We start from the raw sequence: 23,220 nt of genomic DNA on the forward strand, positions 1-23,220 counted from the left end.
ACTCTGCACCTTATTACAAGTATGGTAGAACTATCACCTCCACCACAAAAGAAAGCTTTCTAAGTAATTTTCCTGACTTATCTCAATTCCTTTAGCACATCCAATACAACACAGATACTAGATGATGTAACAGAAACTATGCACTCTCTTTTTTCTAGCACTTCAGATACAGTTGCTCCTTTACCCTTACGGGAAAGATGAAAGAAAACAATCTGAGTCCTTACCAGAACTAGGAAGTATGATCATAATATCCTGGTTCTGTCAACATTTCACTGGCTCCCTATCAAACATCAGATAGATTTTAAAATCTTATTAATTATCTATAAAACCCTTAATGGTTCAGCTCTTATCACATTAGAGTCCTGCACGTCCGCTGCGTTCACAAAACTTTGGCTGTTCGATGATACCTAGACTATCAAGATCTGTAGGTGGCAGCTCATTTTCCTATCTAGCACCCATACTCTGGAACAAACTCCCTAACACTGTTCGGAAAATAGACACACTCTGTCAGTTTAAATCAAGATTAAATACAATTCTTTAACCTAGCCTACACATAACACTAATACACACTTTTATTATTCAAATCCGTTAAAGGATTTGTCACGTATTTGGACTCCTTTGTGGTTGTTTTCACCTCCCATGTGTTAATTGTCTCATTATGTTAAGGAGTGTCTAGTTAATTTGTGTCAAAGACCTCATGTTTAAAAGCCCTGTTTGAGTTCAGTTTGTCTGGTCTACATCCTTCGATGCGTGTGGTTTCTGTTTACCTACCTACCTACCTACCTGTTATTTGTTACTTTGTTTGTCTTTCCCGTTGTCTCACCCGAATGTTCTCGTCCTCCTGCTGGAGCAGGGGGATCGCTCTCTTGAGGAACACACAAAGGACTTCCTGTTCCTGGCCAAACACTCCCATTACCCAGACAGCTTTCTATGTGGATTTTACTTCCGCGGAATGAACACCTCCTCGCAAGCTAAGCTGTCCGGGGACAGTCCTCAAGAGAGCTTCACTGCTTACATCGAGTGGGTACTGGTGTCGTGCAATTCGTCCGTGACTGTTCAACCCGAGGAAAGTGACACCAGCCCCACTCTAGAGCACAGCCCACCACTTTACTGCAACGCAGAGCCACAGCCTGTGCCCACCGCTGACAAGGGATGAAGTCCACTGTGTAAGGGTCCCTTTTTTCCTGCAGAATGGAATCCAGAGGCCCTGGTCGAAGGTCAATGCGTGTTCGGGAGGTGGGGGGGTGTTTACTCTCTTTTTGAAATCCTTTTGTTCCTTTGGATATCCCTTCTCAGATCAGTCTTATTGCATATACAGGTTTTGATTCACCTCCTTACAACTGCAACCGCTGAGCCATCGCCTGACAGAGTGACAGAGCAGAGGATCACCGCTAGACCCGAGACGATGACGTCAGACCAGGTGCGTGAGCTAGCAACAGAGCATGCCATGGTGGAGAACACCTAGTACAGTGAGATCGCGGAGTGGAGCCCCGCCCACTGCACCACGGCTGAGGATGAGATGATTATACATCTGGGGCTGCTGGATTTACAAAATGAGCTGGGTGTAAGGGTCCCCCTTTTCCTGCAGAACGGAATCCAGAGGCCCTGGTCGAAGGTCAATGTGTGTTCGGTCTTTTCTTTGCGTCTCATTAAAAATCACTAATATTTATTAATCTTTTGTTTCCAATTGCAGTACTGACCTTATACATAATTTTATCTGACTCCAATCTTTCGTGATTTTAGGTATATTTATTTAAATGTAACTGCTGATCCCTCTAGTTTTGATTAAATTTGGATCATTAATTAACTATAATATTTCCTAGTTTCGACTTATCGTTCGTTAGGAGTCTGGGTCGCTTAGAGACCTTGTTTGGCCAGAACAGACTCACGACACATCTGGGCTAGTCCAGGTCTTAGTCTGAGGCTACCCCGTAGATCGCTTACCTTAATGCAGCCATCTCCTCGATAGACTCAAAAGGAGTAATTTTTTTTATGCGTTCCCTAAGTAATAGCATGCTAAGCCAGTTTGGTGGCCAGAAGTCAAGATCTCAAGACGGCTCCATCCATCGATCGTTGATCGGACTCACCCTAGCACCCCAACAATGCGGAAAACCTCAGAAGTGACTAACCTACTAGAAAAGTTATTTCAGACAATATTATAAGTTAACCAAGATTAACATTTATTTTGCCAGGCAAGAACAGTTTCCAAATTGGTATGATTGATAAACATTTGTACAACTGATCAGCAATACAAAAACAACACAAAACAAAATAAAACAAACTTAAAAGGTCAGTATACCTGGACTTTAAAAAGTACATAGTGTAGTGTATGAGTACACACACCACACTACAGGCCGATCTGGCTACAGAATCGTGCCTTCTTGTGTTTTGTCACTTTCTTTATATACTCAGACCAGACAAAGAGATACCAAATGTAATTGTAAAAACCTTTTGGTGTTTAGGTTCCCGTGCTCCAGTGTCACACCTGGCTGGAACACGCTCAGAGACCCAAAAGGAGGACACACCTCCTTCTCAGCAGAACACAGTTCTACCAAGTTCTTAATCTTCTCCATAATATAAGTGATTACTGTGAAATTGAGACCAATTTACCAATCGCACTGAGACCTTTCAAATGAGACCAAACATGAGAGTGAAGAACAATAAGTTCACAAGACACATGATATATAATGCCTTATTTCTAATGAACTTTAAACCAAGTCTTTTGGGCAGAAGGAGGGGAAGCAGGAAGAGCAGAGGTGAGGAGGGTCTCATAAACACAACAGGGGTGGGGGGAGTGGTGGTGTTGTTTACTCTCTTTTAGAATTCCTTTTGTTCCTTTGGATTTCCCTTCTCAGATCAGTCTTAATGCATATACAGGTTTTGATTCACCTCCTTACACTGGGTGACTGGGATCTGGAGTTAGACCTGGCACCATCCCTGTATCCTGAGTTCCTGGTCGCGTCCAGCCGTCCTGAATGCCTGCTGGTCCCCTTCCAGCCGTCCTGAATGCCCGCTGGTCCCCTTCCAGCCGTCCTGAATGCCCGCTGGTCCCGTCCAGCTGTCCTGAGTCCCTGCCCCAAGGGCTCCCTCCAGTGCCCGCGTCTTGAATGCCTCTTCCAGTAACCGTGCACAAAGTATGTGCTCTCCACATCCGTCTCTGTCTCCTCCACCACCTGCTCCGCTGCTGTCGGTCGGCCCGATGGAGTCGACGTCCCCTCCTCCTCTATGACTTTTCCCTCTGTCAGCTCCACCGTGGATCTTCTGGGCTGTACTCTGGATCCCACGGATCTCCTCCTGCTCCGGACTCCTCCTGGCTCCTCCCTCTGCCTGTTCCTCCCTGGACTCTGTTTGCCAACTCCCTCCTGGGGGCCTGTCCTCAACCTGAACCTCCTCCCTAGTTCCCATTCGCACCTCCCTTTGTTGTTGTGATAAACTGTGGAACACATGTTCGGCTACGGCCTGAGCATCTCAGGCCATGGCCAATCATAGGGCCTAAAGTTGATGTCTGTAGTAAGTATCTATACACTTATCTAAACATTAAAGTTTGAGAAGCACAGAGTGATGTGATTCTGCAGTAAGCCTGGTCCAAATGCAGGATTAAGGTAAAGAAATAATTATTTGTATTGGCTGCCACACCAAATAATGCACCTGTGCTTGCTTTTCTGTTTAAGTGTTTTATATACAATAACAAATAATTTGTTAAAAAAAAAAAAAAAAAAACATTTTGCAATCAGGTTCTATTAGTTTTAAGTATTAAAGTGCATTAATATTTTAAATAACATTTGGCCAGAGAAATAAAAGTTATAGAAGACTTTATTCTTGATACATTTTTATTTTATTCTCACAATGTTTCAACTTTATTCCTTGTGTGTATGGATGCATGTATACTCTCTATCCACACACACACACAGATGTTATAACTCTCTATTTCTCTATTACACACAAATTCAAACTGCCTTGTCTTTAGCCTGCATTGTCTTCAATATAATCTTTTTTTTTTTTCTTTTTCTTTTTTTCCCACCCTTCGACCAGAATGTTACATCAACTTCAGCTGGGCTGAATTTCTTCAAAATCCAAATATTTCTCCACTTCAGCTGTTGCAAGATTTTCAGCTTCTTCACCTTTGCACTAAAACAGACTGAATGACAAGCAAGGAACTGTGAGGCATTTGTATGCTTTCTCTCTGTGCTTTTGTCTACTCTGAGAACATGAACTCCTTAAAACTTATCATGTTTTGTCTTGAATATGTGGTGAAAGAAAATATTATTTTGAGTTCAATACAGACTAAAGACAAAGCAGTGTCTGTGTGAGTGTGTGAGGTAGCTTGAGTATACATGCATCCACACACGCAAAGGTCTAAAGCCCTTATGTTTACAAACACATGTTTCTGAACACTAGTTGTTTCTTTTACTGTCATTCTTCCCCATTCATTTTCAATGGCTGCCCATTTTTGACAAGTGAGACTTTGTTAAATTTTGAACAAAATAAAAGCATTTACCTACACAAACCTATTGATTTAACAAAAAACACATTTTTCATCATTTTTTTTAGCTCATATTGAGGAAAGTATTTATGAAATAAATTTTCACTCCAAAAATGTGGGACCCACTTTTGTATAAATGAGGCTTACGATTAATCAAATGCACATAGAAATAAATTGTGACTTTCTTGCAATTTTGTACAAAATAAAAGCATTTAAAAGCAAACTTCCAGATTAAACATTAAAGCACACTAGTGTGATGAACAGTGCAAATTTTTTTATAATTCTTTAATATTGTGAAAATTAAGATAAAACAAAATGTTCACCTTAAAAATTAGGTATTTACTCTCAGATAAACAGATTAATCATGCACATAGAAATACAAAACCATTCCTAAATGAAAGAAAACAAGCTAAATAAAAAAAAAATATTTAAGTAGTAGTACATATTAACTAAATTTAAGTCCAATTCGAAAACATTATTAGTATTAAGTATTAGTAAACATTACTATTTGGGAAAAAGAAAATCTTTTTGGGACAAAAACAGCCCGAACATAACATAAGGGTTATTGAGGGTTATTGTTGAAATATTTCAACCTTATTCTCATAGTTTGACTTTGTTCTCGTAATATTTCTACTTTATTCTCGGAATTTTTACATTATTCATGAAATGACTTTAATCTCGTAATTTTAGATTACATTTTTTTTAAGGTGGCAATAAAACATTATACATCGTACACATGGATCACACAGGATTATGCTTAATTATTATATTATATATACACTTTTTTATAGGTTATATGCTTGTTGCTATAGCTCAAGCTCCTAGTAGATTAAAGAGATTACTGTATACATAAAAACATACAACTGGAAGAATTCATCATTATTATTATTATTATTATTATTATAACGCATAAATGTGTAGTTTTTTTTAAACAATGTTTGACAAAAGTGTTGAGTTGTATTCTTCCAGTAAAGAGGGAGCAAATCTATGAGCAATACACTTCCTCTTAAGCAAAGTGAACCCACAAAGTATATGAGGGTACTTATAAAGCTTCCTCTCAGGTAACCAGTTGTAAACACTTAAAAAAAAAAATACAGAGAGGTGATGAATAACTAGGTAATTGTAGTGTGAATGGCCCAATAATATTTCTAATCCAAAGTAAGCATACAAGGTGTAGCTGATACATCAGGTCCAATGATAATCTGTTGACCTCATGTGTGTTCCTGTGGGTTAAAATTCACTCATCTGATTCATACCTGAGAAGGGAATATAATGCAACAAATTCATGAATTTATTTAATTGAAACCAAAGGCATTTTCTCAGTGATAGTCATAATAGAGAAACTGTACCTTTGTAATCTCTTTCTCAGATCTTTAATCTGTTCATTCTTTTTAGTGAGAATCTCCTTCATGTTGCGATAAGCAGCCGTCTGCTGAAATTTCTTCTCCAGTTCCTTCATGAGTAAATACACATCATATGATGCATCAAACACATCAACCTTCACTTATGTATAAATAATACATAAACATTATAACATATAAACATACATTTCTTAAATAAATATGAACAACAATTACTGGTATTAATAATAATTTATTAAGTAAATAAATTCTTTGAAATAATGAATTCAGTAGGTCTGTAAACAAGACTTTAACAGTGTTTTTAACTAGGTTAATGTTTACTTTCATATGGTGGAAAAAAACTGAATATAGATCTGTTTTTTGCAATGTGTGAACAATCAAAAATTCAGAATAATGTCTGATAAGTGCTATATTGCTGAATAAGTGTACCTTTTCAGCAAGAGAAAGTTGTTCCTGGACACGGAGCAGGTCATGTTTGGCAGATACCAGGCAGTCCTGCAAGTCTTTCTGAGATGCAACGTTAGCATTCAGGGTCTTTTCAAAGTCAGCCTGCATAGCTGCAACTGTGCCTTCCAAATTTGAGATCTCCTGAGTATGTGTTGCAAACTATCAAAGAAAATGGCTGTAAATATTGTGTTATTATACTGATGTAATTTACAAAAAACTACAGGCATATACTATACTGTACAAATTCACAATAAAATTAAAATAGCACATACCATAGTGTTTCCACAAAGCCAAACAGAAAATTGTTTAAAAAAAAACAAAACAAACAAAAAAAAACTCTAAGCAAAAAGTAAGTCATACTACCAACAGGCTAATTTAACAGTTCATTTAAAGCCCAAAGTATACTCTGGCAATCCGTGTTACACACAACACAATTTTTATCACCATAAGTGTTTGTAGACACAACATCCACATGCAGCTCAATTTTGTTGTCTGTGCAGACTAGAGGTGGTACTTTATGTGTTTTAAACTTGTTCATCAGCGGTTGAGTATACTTGAAAATCTGTGTGAACACAGCTACAGCTGTGCACTAGACAGAGCGGAACACGGAAAAAAAGTATACCTGGGCCTTTATACCTGTTGATCTCCTTGGCTCTTCTGAAGGTCTTTCAAGGCTCTCTCTGCTTTAGACTTGTCATCCAGAGCACTCATGGCCTAGAATAAAACAGTTCTAAAGGCAATGCACAAAATAATAGTGCAATAAAAGGGTCCCTATTTAGACGCTTTAGCCAAAATTGTCATTGTTATTGTTATTGTATTATATACAAAATATTACATTTCTGAAATTGCTTTATTTAAAGAAACGTACAACTTTTAAACAACAATGTTTCTAAACAATTTTAAACCCCAAAATAATAATAATAATAATAATAATAATAATAATAATAATAATAATAATGGTTTTTAATTAAAAAAATCAGGACGTTTATCAATTTAGTAATTACATACAAGTGTTTTTGCTATTTTTATTAATAATAATATAATAATTTTATTGTTACTGTTATTATCATCATCATCACCACCATTTCTTCACCTGAGATTCCAAAGTCCTAAGTCTAGCTTTTAGTTTGTCATTGTCCTCTTGTAGTCTGGAAATCTCCTAAAAAAGAAAGTAAAAGATAATTTTTCATATACAGAACCCGTTCACATATTTTGCATATTCAAATATAAAATATATATACCTTCTGGAGTAGTTCAGACACACCTCCTTCATTCAGTGGTGCCAATTTTGGCTTACTAGACTCCTGATTTACCTAAAAGCAAAAAAAATAGATGCTTAATGTAGTTCACCATGATCATACATTTTACTGTAATATAGTACTGTCATTTTTTTAATTAAAAACTTTTAAAAGTTGGAGTGTTGTGGCATATTAGCTTTGAAGCCATTAATATTGCTAACACAATTTTTTTGGTAAAAAAAAAAAATATCCAAAATCATATTTGAGAAAGCGCATAACCAGCTACTGTTCAAAACTATCACCTTACTTTATTATAGATAAACCATTGTGAATCGGGCTAATGTTTTCTAATTTTAGTGGTACGGTTTTTGCGGGAAATTCAAGCATGGTACTGTGTCTTTACCTCACTTCTGTAAACATAAAGAAGCTGTTCCAGCAAGCATAGGCTATTGTCTGATTCGCCTGCGGGAGATCCTGCAGGAGGCACAACGTTTAATTATAGTCTATTGTAATCCAGAAAGGATTATATGAAACACATGTGAATGGAATGTGCTTCTGAATACAGATAGCCTTATATATGATTTGTATTTTAAAGATTTGAAGGATGCATAGTTTGCTTTTTGGGTTAAAAGAATTTCTTAATATGAAATTCAAATTATGTGACAATTAGAGATTAGACTGTTGAAATCTATACACTAATACTAATACTTTACTTAGTCACATGCAACACAGCACTCTGAGGATGGTTTGGTCGACAGTTTTAATGTATCATGCACTGGGATTTTAAATGAAATTGCCCCCCTCAAAATCAGGAAGTTAAAATCTAGAAAACAGCTTTGGAAGCTTGTGTTCTAAGGAAGGAGTGTAGAAGGACAGAAAGAAAACAGAGAAAGGACAAATTCTCAAAAGTCTCAAAAGTAGTTTGTTTCGCAAAATTCAGTTATTGCAAATTCCTTTGCTAAAATATTAAGAGGCAGTTGCCTTGCAAAGGTCTAAATATTTTTCTTAGATCAGCGCTACTCTTGACAGTATACCAACTACACTACTAATGGAAGTGTTGAATGCAGTTTCGCCTAGTATTATTTTGTTATCAGCGCATCCTTGGAGGCGAGATCAATTCCATCTTTTTTAAACATTTGGTGGTTTATCTGCTGATTAAGAAAGCAAATCTGGAATAAAACGTTTTGGAGAAAGCTGTTTCAAATCAGTTATCTCCTTACTTGAGAATAATAATATAATATCCTTTTTCAATCTGGTTTTAGATCTAAGCATAGCACTGAATTAGATTAGATTTGCTGGAACCGGGAACACTACTCCTACAATACGATGTACTTGTGACATCGTAAAAAGAATGGCATCTACGCTAATATTAGTCTGTTTCTTTCTCAATCTGTTTTCACAGTTTGTATCCAGACTAGATGGTCGATCAGCACCCAGAGATTATGTTCATCAGAGACCAGAACACCTAGATGCGCCCCGTGGACCGATCACCAGATCCTGATGCACACGCACACGCACACACTAAGTCATTTACACTACCTGACACAGCTGCGTCTAAAATTGAACTGTGCTGGGCGTCCAGTCAGAGGAGAACTGACCCCAACTGAGTCTGGTTTCTCCCAAGATTTTTTTTTTTTTCTCCATTCTGTATGCATGGGGTTTTGTTTCCTTGCCGCTGTCGCCTCTGGCTTGCTTGGTTGGGGACACTTAACTTCTAGTGACTATCGTTGAATTGACTACAGAGACCGTCTCTGCATTTAATAAGAAATTGGTCACTCTCGTCATTATACATCCCTGTCATTATACATCCCTGTCATTATACTGTACAGTGCTTTGATGCAACCTGTGTTGTTAAAAGCGCTATATAAATAAAAATGATTGAAAAAAAATGATTGATTGAATCAGCCTTGCTAAGAGTGATAAACAGTTTGTTATTATGTGCAGCTTTCAATACAATATCACTGTATTCCTTTAAACAGGTTATAAAACTGTTATTCAGCCACAGGTATCTGCGATTCATCCTTAGACTGGTTTAAATCCTATTTTACTGCGAGGAGTTTTTCCGTGGAAATAGGTCAGTTTAAGAACATCACATGACCAGTTTTGGGGGTAACAAGTAATGCGAGTTGTGTAATCAGAATGTTTTGAATTTACATTTCATTCAGCTTGGGCCATATACATTTCACTTTTGTTGTGAAAAGAACTTTTACATTTGTAAAAGAAGAACATGGGTACATAGATCACATTTACTGACAAATCCTGACAAATCACATGTAAAATAACACATTACGTATCATAAAAATGTAACAATACGTTAATACAATTGTATTGCGCTACTTTTAAAAGTGTTTTTCCCCAACACTGGCTATAACCGTAGACAAAAACAAAATATGCATTTCACACATTAACCTGCAAAATGTGCAATTCTGTGCAGGCTGCAGATGTCATATATAACATGCTACAAAAATAATTGACTATACCAATCAGTGACTCACATGTTATGTCAAGACCTGCAATTAGCTCACCTTGCTGTTGGCTTTGAAATCAGTCTTCTCAAACTCAGCTACTTGCTCTAGTAGTTCTCTAATAGGATGAGAAGAAAAAACAAAACAAAACAACAACAAAAAACAAAGAATGAGAGAAGTGTAAAGATTTGTCAAGAATTTGGCACAACAGATTATTATAAATCATCTAATTATAGATAAACTAATAATAAATTAATAAATAGTTGTAATTAACTTTAAAGGAGTCATACCATAAGCCTGACTGCCTGTTTAATAGTATGGGAGGGAGGAAAATAGTTAAAAGTCAAAATAACAAAAGTATGTTTTATCTCAGAATTAAACTACTGACATTTTAGTGGAGAGTTGTGAAATGAAAAAAAAAAAAAATAATAATAATAATAATAATATATATATATATATATATATATATATATATATATATATATATATATAGAGAGAGAGAGAGAGAGAGAGAGAGAGAGAGAGAGAGAGAGAGAGGAAAAATGGTAAGACTACTGTAAGTTGTAAGTTTCTACATAACTCAAATCTAGAGAAAAGACACATCAGTGACGAAGGCAGATGCACCTGCTCGAACTCTCGGTTGTTACACTGTTCTAAAAGGAAAAATAAAGACCCTCCTTCTCCTTTTGAAAACAGTTTGTGGTAGGCAAACATTTAACTGTGTGCACAGTCTGAAGTTTGCGGTGTGCACATAGGATGTGCGAATGTGGGTGTTTTCCCTCAGTGTGAGGCCCATCCCTGATGTATCAAGGAGGGAAGATCATACACAAACACACAGATATTTATATATTTAAAAGAGATAAAACACACTCAAACACACATACTGCACACACAACATATTATAGAACCGTTTTTATGCGTGTAATTATTACTTCATTCTCTCGGATCTGTGTCTGTAATTTTTTACTATAGGCCATTAACTTGTCTTCTAAAGTTATGTTTTATGACTTTGTGTAAAAGTAAAAGTGAAGGAGAAGAAAAACATGTTTTCAATCAAGATGAAAGTAAATCATGACAGACTTAATGTTTATGTGAACTGTCTCTTTAAGAAGTGGCTATCAACATTTTTGACTTGACATCAGAATTTTGCTAAGGCACACTAGTGGAATTGGTCTCAATAATTCACACAAAGGATAATATACATGCACCTCCAAATTGATGGAACCTAATTTACATGTACAATGTTACATGTACATGCTCAGTTTAAGCTCCAAGTTTAACCACCCATTGCAGTACAACCTAGGTGGAGGATAACAAAAACACATGAGGACATGGGGAGGTGTAGGGATGCCAGAAGAACTGACATTGGGATGGTGCAATAAGTGCTCCTTATATATTTTTGTAATGATGATAATGGCTCCTCTCAAACCTATGTTTGGGTGTTTCATTCCCTTTTTTTTACATATAGATTATATACAATAGATTTGATGTCCTAGGCTGATGTTACGTGGTATTCTCAAATGTCTTTATCATCAACAAAGAAATCTACTTGCTTTGAGTGTAAGTGTGACTTTCAGTTGACCTTTCAGCATGATGTACAGGTTATTACATTTAGTGACTGCATTGTAGCAACCGGTGGTATTATTTATTAATCAGTAAACCTTGTTATCAGACTAGCACTAGACGTCTTTGTGAAGATGTAGGGCATCTGAAGTGCCTCAATGACACCTTCTCTCATCTTCTGTCTTTCTTTTGTTCATCAGCACGCAGTTTCCAAGATTAATCTCTTCAATGAACTTCCTCCACTCCTGGTTCATGCCACAAAAAATATATATAACAAAGGACCCCTGAGCTTACAAACGCTGCCTTTCATGCAAGATGAAATAAGAATAATTTTCTAACCACAGTCTTCCTTTAGAAATACAGTGATATAAAAACCTACGCCTTGGTTTGATTTTAAATGTACATTACATGATCATGTTCATTCAACGAAGTCTTTTGGAAAATCTGTCAGTTTTGATATTGTGGCAGGTCGCCACAAATAAATAAATGTATGAGAAAGACATCCACAGCACAATAACCTGAGACCAACTTCATTACTCATCATTAGCTGCATTTGTAGTTGGCAGCATTAACCAGGGCTGCGTATCCCGGTAACGATTGATTGAGCACTTAAGAGAGTTTTCTACGAGCCATTTTACGAACATATGTTACTGTTTCACCGTGCATTTCCCAACTGAAATGTAGGAAATATAATAAGAGTTTAAGTATAATATTAATATAATATATATAATAATAATAATAATATAGACTATATTATTTATATTTAGTACTTTAGCAGATACTTTTAGCCAAAGCAACGTACAGATGAGGACAATAGAAGCAATCAAAATCAACAAAAGAGCAAGTTTCATTTACCTTAATGTATTACATATATAGCAAGATTTGCATAATTATTATTATTTTTATTGTTGTTGTTATATAATTAAAAAAGAAAACAGATAGAAAATTAATAGAGCAAGCCAGTGTTAGAGGCCTTTTTTGTTTTTGTCCATTATAATAAATAGAAAGTTGCTTGTTTCAATCCACACATAAACAGTGAATTGGTCATCAACTAGACTTATCGTTATTATCGGGAGAAGGAAAATTTTCAACGATATATCACAAACAATAAGATATCACCCATCCCTATCATAAGGTCAATTAGAAAACAGAATTAAATAACATATGTACAATTTAATTGTTCACAATAACATTTTGATGCACTTAGAAAGCAAATATAGTGTTTTTATTATATTATTATTTAATGTTGAATTTAAAGCATTTGAGTTTTCATTGTTCTTGATGTAAAAATACATTAAACCTTAAACTCTTAAACATTTAACCTCTTCCTTCTCCTCACCTGTTTTCCAGCTCAGAAATGTCCGTTTGCAACCTTAGGTAGAATTTCTCTGCCTGGGAAAAGAGTTGTCGCAAAAGCAGCACATTAGTGTGAGCTGTGTTTATTAGTTCCATCTCCACTTCTCCACGCACCAGCACCTGCAGACCGTCCAGCATGTCAGATACCTCATCTACTGTATATGTCTCTTCCATAAGCCTTTAATATGGATGTAGAGACAGAAAGAAAAAAAAAAGTCATAAAAGGAACATTTGAAAACAGTAGCTAAAAGAGAGTTACTGCTAATACGCAAGCGATACATAATGCATAAGGCTGGATTACCTTACCTACTATCTTTTAGATCTTGGAAGCAGGAGTCAATTGTCTTCAGTCTCAGTGCCCGTTTAGAGCGGGCAAAACGCATGTAGTTTATCACCTCATTTTGATGATGCTCATTAAACTCAAAATCAGCCTGTAGGTGAAAAATATTACATTTAATGGCAACCTATGCTTTAAAGACAAATGTTGCAGCAAAAAAAAAAAAATACTACATAGAAACAGCGCCTCTTTCTGGTTTCAAGACACATTAACAGCAATCTGCTGTACAGAGAACTATAAAAATTTAATTTTAAAGTTCACACTAAAACTTTGAAGCTGACTTTCATCTCTGGTTTAAAGATCTTAATACAAGTTATATGAATACAGTTTAATAACCATATATCGAACAGTAAAATGGCAAGTTCGTGTGATGGGAATTATGTAAATTTTCAAATGTATGCAGTAATCTTAAGTATAGAAAAAATCATAGGGAAGTGCTTACTGACTGATCAGAACAAAATGAATGTAATTACGTAATTAAGTATGATGAAATTATAATGATTTGATATTGATTGTGGCTTGGGGGGTTTGGGTTAAAAAATAATAATTTATTTATAACAATAAGCGTTGCTGATATTATTATTTATTAATAATAATACCAATATTAATATAATGTCAAGTAAACAACTGAATAAATACATAAATAACGGTACTGATGGCCTGATAACGTTACAACCTGACGTCATCTTATAGATCTAAGTCTTCCCTTAACAAGCCCTCTTTAAATTGCTCGTTTTAGAGATAAGATCAGTTTATCGACAGTTGAATAAACTGCTAAAATTATAGCCACATGCATGGCTTATTCTCGAATTTTCTCTAATGTTAGCTGGCTAAGCTACTTACCATTACGGCAGGGTGATGCAGAAGAGTTTTAACGTGGCAAGAAGAAAAATAAACGTATCCAATATTAAATATAGAGCCTTAACAAAAGGTCCGAAAAGCAAAAGGCACTTTCATGAAAATAGACTGGGAATGGTGTGAAGGACTGCAGAATTTACAATGAAAGTTAGCGAGAAGAGCCTTATTTTGCTTCTGGGTTGCGCTTAGAAACAGAACGGCGTCACTCCGTTACTAAAGACACTAGAGACAGATTCGCCATGTGACTACAGGGGACGTGTTAATTCTTCTTCTTTTGTGGCTAAAAGGGATACAGCTCCGACCGGAAACAAACAATTTACCTTTTAGATTTTGTTTTATTAGCGTCTACACCCACCCCTTCCAATAATTTAAAAATAGTAATTACTGTTGTGCACAGTGACAAAAATTACGCTGTATTGATGTGCCCAGTAACGCCATATGTGTCTCTATCTCTATCTCTCTTTCCCCTTCCCCTTATCCTTCTCCTTCTTCTTCTCCTCCTCTGTCTTTGGCGGAATTAGAGACTTATAAGAGCATTACCGCCACCTATCCCTCGAATGGACCATTGACATTCTTTCTACATGCAGGTCCTGAAATTGCTGAGTTCTGTGTTCCTAGGTCAACATATGAATAACTTTTGAATCCAAAAATTAAATCTGAACAATATCTAACACATGAGTAATACCTAAAATCAGAGGAAATATATATGAATGACACTGATGTATGAGCACCAAACACTGATTGTAAGACTAAACTTCACAAAAACTATAAATTATTTCTTTAAATCTAATCACAATGTTGTTGATATTGTTGAACACGTTAAACTCAGCAAAATCAGGTTCTGTCTTTCTACATATCTACAATCAAAGTCCATTATAATCCTTGCTCAATATTTTGCAAATTAAAACGTTACAATAGTTAAGAAGAATGCAATTATGATTTATTCTGAAGCAATATTCTCATCAATTTCCTATTTGCTGTGACATGTAAATCTGCTTGTTTTTTTCCATTAATGTAATTAATACCGCATCTTTCATTATCAAATTCTTAAATTTGATCTGTAGATTCAATTGGCCTATTGTAAGGAGGTGAATCAAAACCTGTATATGCAATAAGACTGATCTGAGAAGGGATATCCAAAGGAACCCCTCCTTCTGCCCAAATGACTTGGTTTAAAGTTCATTAGGAATAAGGCATGTTATGTCATGTGTCTTATGAACCTATTGTTCTTCACTCTCATGTTTGGTCTCATTTAAAAGGTCTCAGTGCGATTGGTAAATTGGTCTCAATTTCACAGTTATCACTTATATTATGGAAAAGATTAAGAACTTGATAGAACAGTGTTCTGTTGAGAAGGAGGTGTGTCCTCCTTTTGGGTCTCTGAACGTGTTCCAGCCAGGTGTGACCATGAAGCACGGGAACGTCTCGGTTACGTATGTAACTCTCGTTCCCTGAAGAAGGGAACGGAGACGTCACGTCGGATGACCGACGAATTGGGATCTCGCTTCGAGAGACCAATCTACTTCGAGTGTATCTAAACGAGCCAATTGAAGATTGGCATGCGCTAATCGCATCCAGCTGCCGCTGATCACAGCGCGGGTATAAATAAGCAGCGGGTGCAGCGCATATTCAGGTTTTCGCTGAGGAGCCGAGCTAGTGACCCGGCCCCTTCAGCAGAGGTGCAGCACTGTGGCGACGGGATGTGACGTCTCCGTTCCCTTCTTCAGGGAATGAGGGTTACATACGTAACCGAGACGTTCCCTTTCAGTCGGTCACTCCGAGTCACGACGAATTGGGATCCCTACCAAAACGCCATGGACGCTGCCTCTTCCAGTGTCCTGTGGGAGCCCACAAGCCCCCTTAATCTATCCGCGTAGGCCGGGGCTCGACCACAAGAAGCCAGCTACTTTTGTAAACACTACCCATTCGTAAGACTGGAACACTGGGAAACGTCCCACGTTCTAGTGAACAGGGACGTGCGGAAGTCCAGCCTTCCCGTAGGAGGTCTCGGAACGAATACGCATATGGACAGTATTTCAGTTTGCATATGGAAAATTGGAGGTGATTGAATCTTCTTAGATGGGCAGAAGGTCTGCCGGGGAAACACGGGGCTCTAAGGCTATGCCGTGGAAATACACACATAAAGTCCTCTTGGGGTACTTTACATGGCTCCCAGCCCTCACCGGTTCTCACGGATTCATCGAGAGGGCCTGGCGCCGGATGCTCCCCAACATCTGGCTGCCGAAGGGAATGGAGGAGCTCGACAGGGTCTACTGTATGGACGCTCTGGAGCGGTTAACAAGCCGACCCGAAACCGGGCCTCTCAGTGCTTCTACCCATTTGAGGTGAGAACACAGGAGAATACCGGTTCCACACGTAGGCTATAGACTCTAGCGATCGTGTTGGGGGTCGCCCAGCCCGCAGCTCTACAATCTGTCAGTGAGGTGCCACGAGCCACCGCCCAGGACGATGCAATACTTGCTGAGTGTGCCCGCAACCTGGAGGGGGGGCAGGGCATACCCTGTGCTTGGTAGGCTAGGGTAATGGTGCCCACTATCCAGTGAGCCATCCTCTGCTTGGAGACGGCACTCCCCTTCTGCCGGCCTCTGTGACAAACGAGAGCTGGACTGAGGTCCTGAAGCTTTGTGTCCGGTCAACGTAGCATCTTAGTGCTCGGACGGGACAAGCAACGTCAGGGCTGGGTCTGCCTCCTCCAGGGGCAGCGCTTGAAGGTTCACCACCTGGTCTCTGAAGGGGGTAGTGGGAACCTTGGGCACGTAGCCGGGCCGTGGCCTCAGTGTTACCTGGGAATCCGCGAGCCCAAACTGTAGGCACGAATCGTCGACCGAAAAAGCCTGCAGGTCCCCTACCCTCTTGATGGAGGCCAATGCGAGCAGGAGCAACGTCTTCATAGATAAAAGAACTTTAGCCCAACTGCTGGCAAAGGTTCAAACGGAGCCTACTGCAGTGCTGTCAGCACTACAGACGGGTCCTAAGAGGGTACTGTTGGGAGCCATGGAGGATTCAACCTCCTGGCTTCCCTCAGAAACCTGATAATCAGGCCATGCTTACCCACAGACCTCCCATCTATGGGGTCATGATTTGCAGCGATTGCAGCCACGTAGGCTTTAAGGGTGGAGGGAGACAGCCTTCGCTCCAACCCTTGCTGCAAGAAGATAAGCACGACTGATAGGGCAATTCCGGGGGTCTTCAACCTGAGAAGAACACCACTCGACGAACAGGCTCTACTTCAAGGCATAGGCCTGTCTCGTGGTCACCTAGAGCCTCCGCATCCCATCCAGGGACCAGACATGGAGTTTCCAGAGGTCTGGACGTGGGTGCCAAGGGGTGCCCCGTCTCAGAGTCAGAAGATCCTTCCTCAGAGGGATCAGCCAAGGAGGGGCTGTCGCGAGGAGCACAAGTTCTGGGAACCAAGTCTTCACCAGTAGGGTGCTACTAGCAAGACCTGCTCCTTGCCTCCCTGACCTTGCACAGTGTCTGTGCAAGAAGGCTCACTGGGGAAATACATACTTGCAAAGGCCCCGCAGCCAGCTGTGTGCCAGTGGGCAATGGGAAGTCTCTGGAGAGGCAAACAGGTCTACCTGAGTTGAACCAGCTGAACCGCCCGGGGATGGAGTCTCCATTCTCCGGGTAGTGCAGCTCGCGACAGCTCGTCGGCTGCCTGGTTGCACACTCCTGGAATGTGAATGGCGTGAAGCGACCTCAGAACTTCTGACTCCATAGGAGGAGGAGGTGGTGGGCTAGTTGCGACATACGACGGGAGCGTAGACCACCGTGTTGGTTAATGTAAGCAACGGTTAGTATGTTGTCTGTGCGGACTAATACATGCTGGCCTCGAAGGCAGTTCTTGAGACTGCCTAGGGCGAGATGTACTGCCAGCAACTTTAGGCAGTTGATGTGCCATTGCAGTTGAGGGCCCGTCCAAACCCCTGACACTGCATGCCCGTTGTACGTGGCCCCCCAGCCGGTGGTGGAGGCATCCGTGAAACCACAGCATACCTGGAGACCTGCTCCAGGGGCACTCCGGCCCGAAGGAACGAGAGGTCTGACCACGGGGTGAAGGTTTGGCGGCAGGCCGGTGTTATTTGAACCCGGTGAGTGCCACTTTGCCACGCCCACCTCGGGACTCGATCGTGTAGCCAATGTTGAAGTGGTCTCATATGGAGTAGTGTAAGCCCAGGGGGCACCCTCAGCGACGAGCTGGCTGAGGCGGGCCGTCGGCGGCTGGGTGGAGGCAGCAGCTGCACGCCGAGGCAAGATGTTTCTTACCTCAGTCTGCTTCTGGGCAGCAGAGAACTGCTGGGCAAAGTTCTCCACTGCGTCACCGAAGAGGCCGGTCTGGGACATGGGGGCATTCAAGGAACGTGTCTTGTCTACCTCGCGCATGTCGACCAGACACAGCCACAGATGGCGTTTCTGGACCACCGTAGTGGCCATCGCACAACCCAGAGACCGTGTTGTGACCTTCGTCGCTCGTGGCGTGAGGTCCATCACGATACAGAGTTCTTTCAGAACTTCTGGGTCATGACCACCCCTGTGCAGATCCTTCAGTGCCTTGGCCTGATGAACCTGCAACAACGGCAAAGCGTGTACTGCAGATGCAGCTTGTCCACAGGCCGCACAAGGCACTGCCGTTCAGAGCCGATGAGTACCTGCAGGCCCGGGAGGCGAGCACAGGATCACCGCACTAAGCGGAAACGGCATTGGGACACAGCTGACCGCTCCACTGGGGGGGCGATCACTGTATACCCCCTTGCTGTGCCGCTGTCAAGGGTGGTGAAGGAGGAGAAGTCACTGGGGCAGTTTCTGGCAGTGAAAGGTGCCTTCCACATCCCAGTAAGCTCCTCATGCACTTCCGGGAAGAAAGGTACCGGGGTGGGGCCCTGAGAACCAGCGCGAGCCACCTTTAAATACCAATCATCCAGCCTCGAAGGGCCTGGGAAGCAGTGGAGGTTTCCACTTGATCCCGATCACCTCGGCGGCCTGGGCAAGCATAGCCACCATTTCTAGATCTGTATCCATTACATTCAACGCCTGGTAGACGCAGAGCAAACCGGATCTCCACTTCCAGAAATGTCTGGCTCACCTTCCGATGCAGCGATTGACTTCTGATTGACAGGGGGAGACCAAGAGGGTACAGCTGATACCCCACGTGAGGGTCCAGACTGCCTCTTTTGCAGCTCCACTGGTTGCAGAGTTTAAGCTTTGTGTCACAACCCGAAATGGAGCCCACCTGTCTGCAGCCAGGATGAGAACCAAGTCGAGCAAACACAAGCTCCGCCCCTTTTTTCAAGGTGACAGAGCCCGCCCATCACTCCGAGATGACCACCTCCCCGCAAGGAAATGATTCATCCACAACCGTCACCTCAGCGTGCTAAGCCCAGGCTAACCCCAGATTCAATCAATCAATCAATCAATCATTTTTATTTATATAGCGCTTTTAACAACACAGGTTGCATCAAAGCACTGTACAGTATAATGACAGGGATGTATAATGACGAGAGTGACCAATTTCTTATTAAATGCAGAGACGGTCTCTGTAGTCAATTCAACGATAGTCACTAGAAGTTAAGTGTCCCCAACCAAGCAAGCCAGAGGCGACAGCGGCAAGGAAACAAAACCCCATGCATACAGAATGGAGAAAAAAAGACCTTGGGAGAAACCAGACTCAGTTGGGGTCAGTTCTCCTCTGACCGGACGCCTAGCACTTAACTTCCAGTTCAAAACAATGACATTCGCAGGTATTTTATGAGTAGAACTTAATTTCAGGTTAAATTTTAAGGACAGCTAAACCAGGTTGTGTTCTCGTCCGCCACTGCATAGGCAATGCTTCTGCCAGCATTGGCCGGGAATCGAACCCGGGTCTCCCGCGTGGCAGACGAGAATTCTACCACTGAACCACCAAGGACTGCGACCGTCACCTAACACCAGGTAACAACCGCATCCAGAAACACACGGGTGTACGTTGTCTGAAGCAAGACCCACGCTATCTTCCAAGACGCGTTGAGTTTGCCAGACGTAGCGTCGTCTTTAAAAAGACGCACCCGCGAATGCTCTTTTAGTGCTGAGGCAACAGGGGATAGCCGTTTTGCACACAAATAGGGGGGTAGTGCAGCCTGATTGTGGCAATCCACTCGACGCAGGAAAACGACCTCCGCTGAAACGCCGTACTCCAACACTCGTAGATCGTCTTTGGAGCAGAACAGTCACGCTCGGCTCCGAAGCGAAAACCTGAATATGCGCTGCACCCGCTGCTTATTTATACCAGCGCTGTGATCAGCGGCAGCTGGATGCGATTAGCGAATGCCAATCTTCAATTGACTCGTTTAGATACACTCGAAGTAGATTGGTCTCTCAAAGCGAGATCCCAATTCGTCGGGCATCCGACGTGATTTGGAGTGACCGACTGAAAGGGAACCTCAACACCAAAAGGCTTTTATAACTACATTTGGTATCTCTTTGTCTGGTCTGAGAATATAAGGAAAGTGACAAAACACAACAAGGCGTGATTCTGTAGCCAGATCGGCCCGTAGTGGGGTGTATGGTCTCATACACTACACTATGTACTTTTTAAAGACCAGGTATACTGACCTTTTAAGTTTGTTTTATTTTGTTTTGTGTTATTTCTGTACTGCTGATCAGTTGTGCAAATGTTTATCAATTATACCAATTTGGAAACTGTTCTTGCTTGGCAAAATAAATGTTAATCTTGGTTAACTTATAATATTGTCTGAAATAACTTTTCTAGTAGGTTAGTGACTTCTGAGGTTTTCCGCATTGTTGGCGTGCTAGGGTGAGTCAGATCAACGATCGATGGATGGAGCCGTCTTGAGATCTTGACTTCTGGCCACCAAACTGGCTTAGCATGCTATTACTTAGGGAACGCATAAAAAATTACTCTTTTTGAGTCTATCGAGAAGATGGCTGCATTAAGGCAAGCGATCTATGGGGTAGCCTCCGACTAAGACCTGGACTGTCTCTAAGCGACCCAGACTCCTAATGAACAATAAGTCGAAACTAGGAAATATTATAGTTAATTAATGATCCAAATTTAATCACAACTAGAGGGATCAGCCTTTTAATAAATATAAATAAAATCACGAAAGATTGGAGTCATATAAAATTATGTATAAAGTCAGTACTATAATTGGAAATACAAACGATTAATAAATATTAGTGATTTGTAATGAGACGCAAAGAAAAGACCGAACACGCATTGACCTTCGACCAGGGCCTCTGGATTCCACAACATTCTCTCGATCACGATCACAACATTCTCTTGGATAGACTAGAAAACTATGTTGGCATTAGAGGAAGCGCCTTAGCATGGTTTAAATCATATCTATCTGACCGCTATCAGTTTGTGGCATTAAATGAGGAGGTATCATATCGATCAAAAGTGAAATATGGAGTTCCTCAAGGCTCAGTGCTAGGACCGTTACTTTTGAACCTGTACATGTTACCTCTGGGAGATATTATCAGGAGTCATGGTGTTAGCTTTCACTGCTATGCTGATGATACTCAGCTCTATATTTCAGCGCAGCCTGGTGATACACACCAAATTGAGAATCTAACAGAATGCATAGTCGATATAAAAAGCTGGATGATGAGTAACTTCTTAATGTTAAATTCTGAAAAAACAGAGGTGCTAATAATTGGACCTAAAAACCCCACATATAATAATCTAGAACACAGCCTATCACTTGATGGCTGCTCTGTTAATTCTTCATCATCAGTTAGGAACCTAGGTGTGCTGTTTGACCGCAATCTTTCCTTGAAAATCATGTTTCTAGCATCTGTAAAACTGCGTTTTTCCATCTTAAAAATATATCTAAATTACGACCTATGCTTTCAACCTCTAATGCAGAAATATTAATTCATGTGTTTATGACCTCAAGGTTAGATTATTGCAATGCTTTATTGGGTGGTTGTTCTGCACGCTTAATAAACAAACTTCAGCTAGTCCAAAACGCAGCAGCCAGAGTCCTTACTAGAACTAGGAAGTATGATCATATTAGCCCGGTTCTGTCAACACTGCACTGGCTCCCTATCAAACATTGAATAGATTTTAAAATCTTATTAATTACCTATAAAGCCCTGAATGGTTTAGCTCCTCAATACTTGAGCGAGCTCTTATCACATTATAGTCCTGCACGTCCGCTGCGTTCTCAAAACTCTGGCCATTTGATAATACCTAGAATATCAAAATCAACTGCGGGCGGCAGATCATTTTCCTATCGAGCACCTAAACTCTGGAACAATCTCCCTAACTCTGTTCGGGAAGCAGACACACTCTGCCAGTTTAAATCTAGATTAAAGACACATCTTTTTAACTTAGCCTACACATAACACACCAACACGCCTTTTATTATTCAAATCCGTTAAAGGATTTTTAGGCTGCATTACTTAGATTTGCTGGAACCGGGAACACTACTCCTACAATACGATGTACTTGTGACATCGTAAAAAGAATGGCATCTACGCTAATATTAGTCCTGTTTCTTTCTCAATCTGTTTTCACAGTTTGTATCCAGACTAGATGGTGGATCAGCACCCAGAGATTATGTTCATCAGAGACCAGAACACCTAGATGCGCCCTGTGGACCAATCACCAGATCCTGATGCACACACACATACACACACACACACACTAAGTCATTTACACTACCTGACACAGCTGCGTTTAAAATTGAACTGGAAGTTAAGTGCTGGGCGTCCGGTCAGAGGAGAACTGACCCCAACTGAGTCTGGTTTCTCCCAAGGTTTTTTTTTTTCTCCATTCTGTATGCATGGGGTTTTGTTTCCTTGCCGCTGTCGCCTCTGGCTTGCTTGGTTGGGGACACTTAACTTCTAGTGACTATCGTTGAATTGACTACAGAGACCGTCTCTGCATTTAATAAGAAATTGGTCACTCTCGTCATTATACATCCCTGTCATTATACTGTACAGTGCTTTGATGCAACCTGTGTTGTTAAAAGCGCTATATAAATAAAAATGTTGGTAACACTTTCTATGAAGCCTGTATTTATAATGCATTATAAGGGCATTCTTAATGCATTATAATACATGTATAATGTCTTATAAACAACAT

General features: G+C 40.4%; 1 protein-coding gene and 1 non-coding gene across 3 annotated transcripts; both read right to left on the minus strand.

Moving 5' to 3' along the window:
• Window positions 1-3,812: 3,812 nt before the first annotated feature.
• Window positions 3,813-14,591, minus strand: lztfl1 (leucine zipper transcription factor-like 1). Of its 2 annotated transcripts, XM_043249769.1 has the most exons (11): window positions 14,094-14,591; window positions 13,220-13,344; window positions 13,028-13,091; window positions 12,897-12,949; window positions 10,055-10,112; window positions 7,533-7,604; window positions 7,385-7,450; window positions 6,928-7,005; window positions 6,274-6,450; window positions 5,833-5,936; window positions 3,813-5,739 (listed from the first exon to the last, which is right to left on the minus strand). In XM_043249769.1, the coding sequence occupies exons 1-11, from the start codon at window positions 14,094-14,096 to the stop codon at window positions 5,721-5,723; spliced, it is 819 nt and encodes a 272-aa protein (XP_043105704.1). In that variant the 5' UTR covers window positions 14,097-14,591; the 3' UTR covers window positions 3,813-5,720. The 2 variants fall into 2 exon arrangements, with proteins under 2 accessions (XP_043105704.1, XP_043105703.1); XM_043249768.1 differs by having other exon boundaries at window positions 12,897-13,091.
• A 5,375-nt stretch (window positions 14,592-19,966) lies between these two features.
• On the minus strand, window positions 19,967-20,041 carry trnag-gcc. The gene has a single exon. It is a non-coding gene; the product is annotated as a tRNA-Gly (tRNA).
• Between the last annotated feature and the right edge of the window lie 3,179 nt (window positions 20,042-23,220).

The sequence above is a fragment of the Puntigrus tetrazona genome, chromosome 1 (assembly GCF_018831695.1).
Source record: "Puntigrus tetrazona isolate hp1 chromosome 1, ASM1883169v1, whole genome shotgun sequence".
In the NCBI taxonomy this organism is placed as follows: domain Eukaryota; kingdom Metazoa; phylum Chordata; class Actinopteri; order Cypriniformes; family Cyprinidae; genus Puntigrus; species Puntigrus tetrazona.

What these genes read in the sequence shown, in the direction of transcription:
- lztfl1 (XM_043249768.1), bottom strand. An exon ending in ATTTCAAAGCCAACAGCAAG is followed by an intron (nt 7,605 to 10,054) that starts GTGAGCTAATTG and finishes TTTTGCTTTTAG; the next exon opens with GTAAATCAGGAGTCTAGTAA. An exon ending in AGAGCCAAGGAGATCAACAG is followed by an intron (nt 6,451 to 6,927) that starts GTATAAAGGCCC and finishes TTTCTTTGATAG; the next exon opens with TTTGCAACACATACTCAGGA.